This window comes from Esox lucius, chromosome 16 (assembly GCF_011004845.1).
Source record: "Esox lucius isolate fEsoLuc1 chromosome 16, fEsoLuc1.pri, whole genome shotgun sequence".
Classification (NCBI taxonomy): domain Eukaryota; kingdom Metazoa; phylum Chordata; class Actinopteri; order Esociformes; family Esocidae; genus Esox; species Esox lucius.
Window position 1 is genome coordinate 27,797,254 of NC_047584.1, and position 11,066 is coordinate 27,808,319.

Consider the following 11,066-nt stretch of genomic DNA (forward strand, 5'->3'; position numbering starts at 1 on the left):
ATATTCACTGTGCACATATTGTCTTCTAACTTCTCAGAAAGGTAGTCTGTAAGGTGATGTCAATGACGAACATTTCTCAGGTCTGTCTCGGGTAAGGGAACTTTGTTTACACTAGATTTTAAATGTTATCGTACTGCCACCGGGGGGCGCATATTCATCATACATTTCTGGCGGGTTATCACCCTATTTCAGTGCATAACATTTTACAACCGTAATTATTAAGTTGACATGGACTATTTTATATGATCTGCATCCTTGTAATGAGTGGTCAAAAGTAAAATGTGTTATTCACTCACGTTCACTGTAAAGACCCATGTCAAGTTGAGTTGTCATATGATACGCATGCGCACGATTTTTTTCTTTTACTCAAGTTTACAGTTCTCCACGCTGGACGGGATACAATCAATGCGCCGTTACACAAATACACTGCATAAACTTAATTAAACGGCGAATCTCAAGCTTCGATTAAGGAGTAATTAGTGTGAAAACTATCGGGTAAAGGTTGAGACTTGCTAGTTACCCCTATGATAATATTTAGCTACAGTACTGTACAGCTGGCTTGGTAGCTAACTAGCTAGTTACGATTTTTTCTGAGTAGGACAAAAGTTAAATCTAAGACGACTGAATATATTTTTGTAAAAGTTTAACATGTATTTTTGTTAGGATTACGCGTTTCGGATGTCGTTTCTAACATGATATATTGTGTCGCTGTGAACAGGTTTGTGTAGACAGAAGATCATGCTAAATCCGGCTAACGGGGACCCGGTCCAAGTCGTTACAAATTATGTGGAAGAATATTTGGACTTGGTCGAATCACTGCCTTTTGACCTACAGAGGAGCGTGTCTCTTATGAAGGAAATTGATGCAAAGTATCAAGGTACTCGACGTTTTACCAACGACTGTTTAGCTAGCTAGCTAGGTACTTACCGGTTTCAATGTAGCCAGCTAATGATAATCAGCGTAGTAGTAGCGAAACTGCTAGCTTGTTAGCTTTACTGAAGTTAACTACTACTTATCAAGTGTCTGCCTTGTACAGCTGGCATCTATCTAGGCTACACACACTTTACGATGTACTCTTATTTACAAAAATGCAATTACGTGGGTTAAACAAGGAGTGGTTTCAGTTTTCTAAATGCATACAATTCACCTGTGTGTACTGTACCTTTATTTAACAAAAACTCAATCTATTTAATACTATATGAGCCAGGTTAGTTAACATGATTCACTTTTTGTCAGATGTCTTGCAGGAGTTGGATGACGCTTACGAGCGCTACCGTCGCGAGTCCGACCCGAACCACCGGCGTAGATTGCAGCTGTCCATCCAGAGAGCTCTTATCCGCAGCCAAGAGCTGGGAGATGAGAAGATCCAGATTGCTGGGCAGATGGTGCGTAAACGTTTCTGAGTGCGGCTGAATATATAAAAGGCGAAACAAAATGTTTCGCCTTTTATATAAACATTACCATTACCATATTGTGGCTTGAAAAGCACAATAATAAAGGTAGCAGATCACCTCCCAATGGTCACTTTGTTTTACCAACTTATATTGCCCTATTTATCATAACCTATATAAATTGCATATTAAAAACTTCAGCCTGTACTGTTTCAGGTGGAGTTGGTGGAGAACCGTAGCCGACAGGTGGACTGGCATTCTGAGCTCCTCCGTGCTTCCCAGGAGATCCCGGAAACCCATGTTCCTACAGCAACGGCCGTGACAACAACTGCAACCTCCATGATGTCGCCATCAGCTGCAACAACTACACCTGGAAAAACGGGGCACCACGACAAGAGGCGCGAAGAGGCAACGCCCAGCTCCGTCGGCGGCGGGGAGAAGTCCGGCGGGAAACGCTCACGGCGGCAGAAGAACGGAGAGAGCAGGGAGAGCTACGGAGGCATGGATCACGGTGATGAGGCTGGCGTGGGGGCATCCAGGGAAAAGAGGGCCAAAACGTCTTCATCATCTTCCAAGAAAAAGAAAAGGTCAAAGGGCAAGTCGGAGCGGGAGGTGTCACCCCCTGACCTCCCGATCGACCCAGACGAGCCGACCTACTGCCTGTGCGAACAGGTGTCCTATGGGGAGATGATTGGGTGTGACAACGACGAGTGCCCCATCGAGTGGTTCCACTTCTCCTGCGTTGGGCTGCATCACAAGCCCAAGGGCAAGTGGTTCTGTCCCAAATGCCGAGGTGAGAACGAGAAGACAATGGACAAGGCCCTGGAGAGGGCCAAGAAGGACAGGGCGTACAACAGGTAGCTGTTCTACTCGGCCCAGTGGACAGTGTTTGTGGTCATGTTACACTTTTTTTTATTTCTTTTTTTTTTTTTTTCTACTCCCATTTATGTATCAATGTTTGGAGAACGAAAAATCGGATAGAGGGACTTTTGTTTTTATTGTGAGAAAATGCTGTTGATGTTAAATACTGTTTCAGGACCACTGGTTTGCAGGAGCTATAATGTAATACAGATTCTTGTATTATAGTCACACCAATGAGTATTGGAGACGCTGCCCGCATCATGCATGCAACCATACTACTCCTCTGGAATAACAAATGGAACATTTCAACCAAGTTTGCGTGCTAACAGTAATTTTAAACGTGTATTAGACAAGGGGGTGCTTACAGCTAAGAAGGCGTCGTGCATTATCTGTTAAACTGTCTTTTCATTTATTTGGTTATGTGTAGATGGGATACAGCCTGTGTCTAATGTCAAATATATTTTATTATGGATGACCCTGACCTCGAACTGTAACCTTGTTCTCCAAACCGGCTGTGTTATGTCTCCTAATATGGCTGTGAAAAGGCGATTTGGACGGAAGTTCTTCAAAAGCTTGGAACTGCGCAGCTGGCAGTAGTCATTGCAGTGTTTAACAGCCATGTTTGACTGTTTCTACGATGCGTGTGGTGAATCTGTAGGTGTGAGGATTTTGGTCAACTCACTCGTATTGTGTATTATTGTGAAAAGTGCTAACTTAAATGCATCATTCCCACAGGCCATTGAATGTGTTTGTTCAAATGGTAGTGTTCTCTAAGGCCTTGTCATGTATATTCTGAAATCCTTTGGTCTCTTACCAAGAGTTTCTGCTAATGACAACTATCCCACCCTCTGCCCTTTGCACGCTGCCAGTCTGTGCTTATTGTCAGTCAAAAATAGCAAACCAACAACTCACATGTTATACCAGGTGTCATTTAGTTGTTTTTTATACCGCTACTCTGAGGCCATGCTTGTGGATGTCTGAAAATGTGTTATGTTCAAGGCTAAGTTTATGCATTAGGTGATTAAAATGCTTCATGTCACATGATGTAATGTTATATTGTATCTGATGTCATCAGATAACCTGGGATGTTAGCCACATGGCAAGGATTTTTTTCAGTTTTAGAAAATTATTACAAAAAGAGGTTCTGATCGGATCAACTACGATGCAGCATTGTACCATGTGACAAGGAATCGACCATTTTAGTTGGCTGATGTTTAAATTGAAATGTTCACACTGTTTTGGGAATTTCAATTAGAAGTTTTGTATAGAGTTCTTTGCCAATAAATCACATGTTCTCATTAAGTTTTGTGGTCTCAAATGTCAGCTGACATCAAATTTAACAGATTCATGTTTGTAACTAGTTTTCATGCAGCTCTTCTGATTTTGTTGTGAACTGCTAAGGTCATACAAGCATGCCCACTCTGGTCATGTTGCCTGAATGGCTCTAGATACACTAAATACTTAAAGGAGAGTCAAGCATATTCCTGTGCACGTTGACCACCCGTTGAAGTTCATCATACATACAGGCTAACTGCAGAGGTAAACACAACCCGAGTCTCCAAAATGGGTTATCAGCTGCCACCTGCTCAACAAGGTTTTACGTGACTCCAGGGCATGGATGTGTGACGGCGTTATCATCGATGACCCCTCCCACTCAATGTACAAAAAATATCTGGAGGTCTGAGGGCGGGACTGGTCACTGATGACCATGACAACCTACCTCAGCACTTCACCCTTCAGCTCCACCAACTACAAAACAAGGCTCACCACTTAACCCACCTCCAAACTGTTGACTAGGTAACTGCAATGGAAAGTCTGGGTCACCTCCCTGCCACTGAATAGCATTGCATATACCAGAGCAGATGTGAAATTGTACCTCATGTTGTATACGCACAACACTATGTGTTAACTTAGCATATTCTATTCTGTCCTTGTAACACCTCTGCTAGCGGCAGATGAGACATCAAGGACACCTGGTTAAGTGTCAATCTGCTTGGCAAATTAGTTATTCTGATCACCTTTAAATGGTTTACCAGTCATGAGAAACAGTACTACTAGTGGTTTCATAGTAAAGGTAGTTTTGCCTTTTATTTACAAGTGCTGAAAAAAACAACATAGTGGACAACCAGTGCAAAATCTGTACATAAATCCAGATGTTTTCCTATATACATAAAAGTACTGAACAGAGAACACGCACGCTGTCATGCATGTAACAGAGCACAACACAGCAGAGACATGGGTTAGCATGTGGGTCTGGTTCTGAATAAGGTTGTTTAGGATCAACATCAATTTTCCTGGGAAAGAAAAAAAGGGGAGTAATCTTGATAGCCCCCAGATGCCGCTTTGTGAAATTAGCTTATGACAAAGGGTAAAGGGGACACACCAAAAAAGGACCTACAAGCAGGTTATCATGAGTAATTGATATTTCTTCCAAACATTACACATCAGTCCAATTCATTTATTTTCAGCAAGGGGAGAAAAGGAGAAGGCAAGGTAACTGACGTCCAAGTATTTCAATTCTAAAGAGTGGTGACAAAGGCAAGATTTAGCACACAAGGTCCCCTGACAGGCCAAAACGGGAGGGGATAAAATAAAAACCATTGTGAAATAAAATCCACTCCAAGCGTGTCTAAAAAGTTCTATAAGGGAAGGGAGAAGTAAAGTGCATAAAAGCTTAAAATCGAAAAGGAAGTTGCATCACACAGCTCAGCGATGGGAAGTGGGGAGCTGAAGGGAGACAGAGAGGTCAACTGTCACGCCAGCTCTGTTCTACGATGGCCGAAACACGCTTCTCGTACTCCCTCTTGTTTTCCTGGTATAGCTGGGCTGCCTGACTGTTGGCTGGACTGTTGGGGTTTGGTTCATCTAGCAGGGACTAGAGGAAGGGAAGGGAGAGAGGTAATGAGTAGTGGAATCAGAAGACAGGCATTCTACAGCACAGAGGACCACACATGACACACAGAAATAGGAATAAATAGAACAGGTGCCCCCATTCAAGTCAATGGCCAGAGTACTCATAGCAAAGCAGGACGTAAAAGGAGGAAGTGTACCCATTTATCTGTGCCGTGATTTGTTAAATCATTCAAGTGACATTCCAACAAATACACGCTCCTGAGTATTTGGCTTTGAGACATCTACTTCATGGAACTTAGCAGAAATGCTTTACTGAATCTTATTTCAGACCTGATTTCTAAACCACTGGTTGGGTTTTCAATGCTAATCCTTTTGAATCCAGTACTGCATGAGTCCCATAAATTTTTTTGATATTTTCAAAAGCTTAAAAGCCAATGACGGAACTCCAAAGACTAAAACCGCAGTATTTTGCCAGACTTAAATTTTAGTGGGCATGGTTTAAATTGTGTACAGTGCACATTCAGAGGCAAACTCTGCAGGTAAATCGCAATGTGATTCACTCAAATAATTAAAGATGTAGCAAATCTTTAACAGCCGCGATAGAACAACATAACCTTGGTAAATGATCTAGCAAAATGAAAGCTAACATGATAACTTGGAAAGCAATAAGAGTCCTATAAGAGAAAACAGTGGAGTTAGAATAAGGGACTACCCTCAAAGATTGGCAGGTGGGGCAGAGCGGTCCTAATTCGCAGCAGTTCACAGCTGACATATTTCAATGGTCATACAGATATTTCATCTCCTAGCTATAAACTAGATGAAGTGGTACTGCATCCAAGGTAAGAGACATTCCTCCTCCCCCATCTCTGGCTTTGACAGCTGGCAGTGTTATAGCTTGCCATTTTACAGATTCATGGTCAGGATATTGTAGACCGGTAGACCCACTTCATTTGTAAACATAAAAGGTTCTATTATTTTTATGTTACAGCAGTGGATGTTCAGTATTGGAAGAGAAAGAGCCAAAGTTATAGCACATCAGTACTGTCTCAGTATTACTAAATGGTGACCGGGACAGGGGGATGCATGTGTGGTTACATATTATAAATCGGGTGGTTCAAATCCTGAATGTTTTTTTTGGCCGAAAGCCTTGGTATACATCAGACCATATAACAGAGGCATGACTTAACATCCCTTTTGACTGTTGGAATTGTGTTGATAATAAGCTCATAATAGCAATGGGGCATTTTAATGGTTTTGATGTATATTGCCAATATATGACAACCCCTCACGACTTACTGCTTAAATTAATTAAAATAATAATATATGCATTTGCTTACCTGGATAGAGGTTAGAATGGATGACACATCATAGGTTGGACTCCAACGATTCTGTAGAATGTCCAGACATATACTCCCATCTGCATACACTAAATAAAACCAGAGAAAACACCTGTGAACTTTGTAGACAATGTCAGCCACTATTAGGACGTTGTTTCTACCGTGGTTGTGACAACATACCATTTGGATGAAACATCTTCGACACAAATCGCACTGTGGGGGGTTTGTTGGGGTATTCTTCTGTGAATTCAACAGTGAGCTTAAATGTCCCTGGAACAGAGAAGAAATGGTGGGGGTCACTCACATTATAATACAACCACGATGTTAGATTAAAAAAAAAAAAGGTATACACCACGGGCAAGTGGAAAGTTGTGGATCGGCAGCTTTAGCTTAATTATTGCAGAATAACCATGTCACTTGAATACATAGTCGGTTAGTCTGTGCACACGCAAATAATGGGGTATACAGTGCAGTACTCACCATCTTCAAAAGGGGTCCCTTCAGGCCTGTTAAAGGAAATAAATATGTTTAACATTTCTGATGGGCGATTAATATGCATGTGTAATTTCCCCATAAAAGAAGTTACATATGAAGGAGGAACTCTGGGGGGGCCTGTGAATAGTTTTAAATTAGAGTTAGCATTTTTTTTTTTTTTAAGTATGCTTAAAGCACATTCTAATTTACAGCAATAAACTAGGGAACGATTTGGGTTAACTGTCCTGCGAGAACGACTGGGTTTCTCTTGTTGGCTAGGGGATTAGAACCATCAACATTTAATTTACTGTCCCAACAAGCTTGATCAACAAACTATTCTATCACCCCAAACATTGCCCTAGAACGGTATTGACATGACTAGAATCTTTCCTAACTATCATGAAGAACCAAAACAGGAGGCTGTTTCAGAAACCATACATAACTCTGTGTATTTTGCTGAAGGAGCATGTAATACCGTATTATTTGTACATCATGTCTGTGACAATCACAAAAAAATAGAAGAAATGCATTTTGTAACGAGTCTATGAATGTGCAGATCCGACCAATTGATAGGCAGGTTGTGCTTCGCCATCTTACCCGAATATAACTGCATTCCACACCATAATGTTGTTTTCAGAAGGGGCACCACTTACGCCAGCCGGAGGATCCTCTTGTAACCTGTTTTGTGGGGCCGAGAAAAACAACTTTAATTCCAAGTGACAAATCGCTTGCTGAAATATACATTACGAGCCCACATACGACTTGTGTCACTTTTGACAATAATAATAAAAATAATAATTTTATTATTGGTAGTAGTAAGTTAGGTTAGTAGTAACAGTATCAACATATACCTATCAACCCACCAAAGATTAAACCGCATGTACAATTTGACAAGTTTATAACGTTACAATTCAAGGACCGCAAAAACGTTCCTCAGTTCTACACCAAACGGAATAATCTTAACGTGTGTTGACGAATCTAGCACAGTTTCTTTTTCGTGATTCGCCTTGGGGAGAGCTAGTGGTTTTCCTAGCTAGCTAGCCAAGCCGGAGACGAAAAAGAAGCGAGAAAGCCTACTGGCTACTGAATTACGCAGACCAGAACAAAACGCTTAATACACAATAATCACCACCATATACAGACCAGAACTAAGAATGATTTTTCCAATCGTAAATGGCCTGAGTGGAACATTTTTATTTATCCACCATCTCTTTTTGACCAAATCCTGGCAAACAACCTAAACTAGCCGACGAAATAAGTCGCTTATGTTTCAGGGTTTATGGAATTAAGTGGAACATTGCTTTATTAAACCATTCTCAATTTCTAAAAGCAACATTACAATTTGATACTTTAGTTGTATCAACGAATAAACGTCTGATTTACTTGTTAGCCTAGCTAGCGAGGTAACCTTAGCTGTCTAACGTTAGCTTCAGACATATCAATAACACCATCCGTGAAATTAGGGCTTACTCACCGTTTAAAATCTCTCATCAATCGCCTTCTTGCCGGAGTAGACATCGTACACTAAATGTATAAACACAAATACACCTATATTTACAACAAATGTCTTTAGCTATGATATAATGTAATGTTGGCACGTAAATGTTAGCTGTATGCAACAATATCCAGTTCCCTTTTTGCTGTTGCCTCCGAAATGCTACGCTAGCTATATCTTCCTCCTAACTTAGCAGCTGGTAGGAGGTGTATTGCCTAGGAGATACCATTTTGTTAAATAGGGGACGCCTTTTCAGTACTATTTTTAAGAAAATCAACATATACAATAATGCATGTTCTGTTGTACTTTTACTTTAAATATATTACTTGTTTATTACGTAAGTCAACCGAATAGATCATTACATATAGGACATGATTTATAGCTACCTATTTAATTACATACCCTCCTATTTTATTTTACCATATTTGATGACGGGGTATTGGTAGCAGTGACGTACAGTGGGGTCAAAAAATGTCGGGCGTTCAAGGCCGTTCTTTGCGCCCTGTGACAAGCCAGGAGTACTGGGGTGTACGCTGTGCGCAAACATGAAATAGTGGGCATTGCATCGATACGGGGAGGGTTGTTTACAAACAGCTGACGCAGTGTAGGTCTTACAGCTGACCAAAACGTTATTTATGTCTGCTTTAACGACAGTGACCGTAGATTTACCAGTACTGTCTTAAAACCACAGTCATTGCAGACTCGAGTTTTCGAGTAGGCGGCATGTATACGTCACTGTCTCTCTTTCTGGGACACACAAAGGCCAAAATAAGTGGTGTTCTCCTTTTAACGATCAGCATATTTGTGCCTTAACATGAGGCAGCAGCTAGGTTGATTGGGAAAATCTGTCTCGGTTTAGCAAAGCTGGACATCGGGGTTTTTAACTTAATAATTTTTCTCACGCATTTCTGTAATTACTATGAAATAATTTAAATACTTAATCTAAAAACGGGACTACTTGTCAGATCCCTTTTTTCAAAGAAAATCAGTCTATGAAATAAGCATTGCTTATAAACTCTAGCCAATGTGACTGCCTTTGTGGAACCAGACTTAAGCCAGATGAATATACTGGCTTAAATGGGTCTTTTCCTGATTGCACTGGTAACTATAACCAGCACGAGGTGATTACATTTCATTTTGCGCCAAAACAATTATTAATTTGGAGTTACAATTATATGTCCTCTGGAGAATATTGTGTATCTTTGTTTTCCCGTCTATTCAAGACGACTATTGAACCACTATTGTACGTTCACAACAACAAATTAACCCCAACCAGACTTTCAAAAGCTTTATTATAGATTCAACAACCCAGATAATTTATCCTGGAATGACAGTATCATGCAATATCGAAAACCTCTCTTGCTGCCTAGTTAGTTTATTTTTCCAACCGAACTGAGAAAGATAAAAACCAAATATTCGAATTTATTTTTGAAACAGTTGCAATGCCAACATGAATTAGCATTCTAAGTGAGGTTGCGCTTCGGCAGTGACACGTTTATGTGCTTCTTCCACAAAAACATAATGAACAATCAATCATATGTATTTTATAAAGCCCTTTTTACATCAGCAGTTGTCACAAAGCGCTTCTACAAAACACCCAGCCTGAAATCCCAAGGAGGAAGCAACAACAGTGTTGATGTACGCTGGCTAATGATGGGTGGCCAGTCCTCTTCTGGCCGTGCCAGGTGAAAATTTTAAGAGTACAAATTGTAGTAATGAATATGTATGTGGGCTGTCCAGACTTTATAACACATCATTCAGGTCAGAAGCATGACCAGATGGACAAAGACAAGGGCAATGGGGGGGGGGGGGGGGGGGGGGGGATAGTCAGCGGAGGGGCAGCTGGAATCGTCAGGTATCGTTTGGACCTGGAACACATCCAGGAGGACTTGGCACAGGGACCGCTACGAGTTTTTCGAGCCTGGCACTCCTGAGTTGTGGTCCAAGACCTCACATCCTCCTAAGTTTAAACGAAGCAGGAGACAAGGAAAGTTTTGAGTGCATTGCTTAGATTAACAAGGACATACAATGGAGAAAAATAGAGCAGGGTAAAACCATTACAAAACAAATGAGTGGCCGAGGGCCGTCCATCGGACCACAACTCTTTCAGGAAAAAAAATAAAGCTAAATAAAACGAAGTGCCTGGTATATAAAAGGCAACCCCCATACAAGTATATGTTTTAAGACACTGTAGTGCAGATGCTAGAACTGCTAGGAACTCAGATCAATAGGGGCACTTTTCAGATCCTGAATCACTCAAATAATTACTTTGAAAACATCCAGGTGTCTTCTAGACCCTATTCCAACTACAGCAGTGAACTAGCTACTTCCTGTGCCCAGCCCTGCTACGCTGAATATTTTAAACTGGCCCCTAACCTCTGTATGTGTACCACTTAAAGTGGGCTAGTAAGTCTGTCAAATTGAATTACATTTGCTTCCCCAGCAACTCATCTTGAAGAAAAAACAATATTGACCAAATGCTTGTCTTATATTCCCATATCACATTACTGAGGACACATTGGTGACCCGGCCCCGGATGAAGCGGAAGAAGATGAATGAATGAACATTGGTGAAGCTGGTAAACTATAGACAATGGTAACAATCTTCTACTTACCTAATTTCAATGTCATAGTGTACAATATTGATCCCCATCCA

At 41.0% G+C, this 11,066-nt stretch overlaps 2 protein-coding genes across 3 annotated transcripts; one reads left to right on the top strand and one right to left on the bottom strand.

Moving 5' to 3' along the window:
• Positions 1 to 4: 4 nt before the first annotated feature.
• On the top strand, positions 5 to 3,558 carry ing1 (inhibitor of growth family, member 1). Of its 2 annotated transcripts, none has more exons than XM_010880387.4 (4): positions 5 to 91; positions 719 to 877; positions 1,237 to 1,385; positions 1,608 to 3,558. In XM_010880387.4, exons 2-4 carry the CDS (start codon positions 739 to 741, stop codon positions 2,250 to 2,252), a joined length of 933 nt encoding a protein of 310 aa, XP_010878689.1. In that variant the 5' UTR covers positions 5 to 91; positions 719 to 738; the 3' UTR covers positions 2,253 to 3,558. The 2 variants fall into 2 exon arrangements, with proteins under 2 accessions (XP_010878689.1, XP_010878688.1); XM_010880386.5 differs by lacking the exon at positions 5 to 91 and adding an exon at positions 348 to 495.
• Positions 3,559 to 4,324: 766 nt separating this feature from the next.
• LOC105016494 (ubiquitin-conjugating enzyme E2 A) lies at positions 4,325 to 8,593 on the bottom strand. Its single transcript, NM_001310989.1, is given in 6 exon segments — positions 4,325 to 5,127; positions 6,443 to 6,531; positions 6,623 to 6,712; positions 6,923 to 6,948; positions 7,514 to 7,594; positions 8,391 to 8,593. Coding segments are annotated over 6 exon segments (432 nt in total). The 5' UTR covers positions 8,408 to 8,593; the 3' UTR covers positions 4,325 to 4,998.
• Between the last annotated feature and the right edge of the window lie 2,473 nt (positions 8,594 to 11,066).

Excerpts from the sequence above, each read along its gene's own strand:
- ing1 (XM_010880387.4), top strand. The coding sequence starts at position 739 with ATGCTAAATCCGGCTAACGGGGACCCGGTCCAAGTCGTTACAAATTAT. Across the intron at positions 878-1,236 it reads AATTGATGCAAAGTATCAAG|ATGTCTTGCAGGAGTTGGAT; the intron begins GTACTCGACGTT and ends ACTTTTTGTCAG. Across the intron at positions 1,386-1,607 it reads TCCAGATTGCTGGGCAGATG|GTGGAGTTGGTGGAGAACCG; the intron begins GTGCGTAAACGT and ends GTACTGTTTCAG.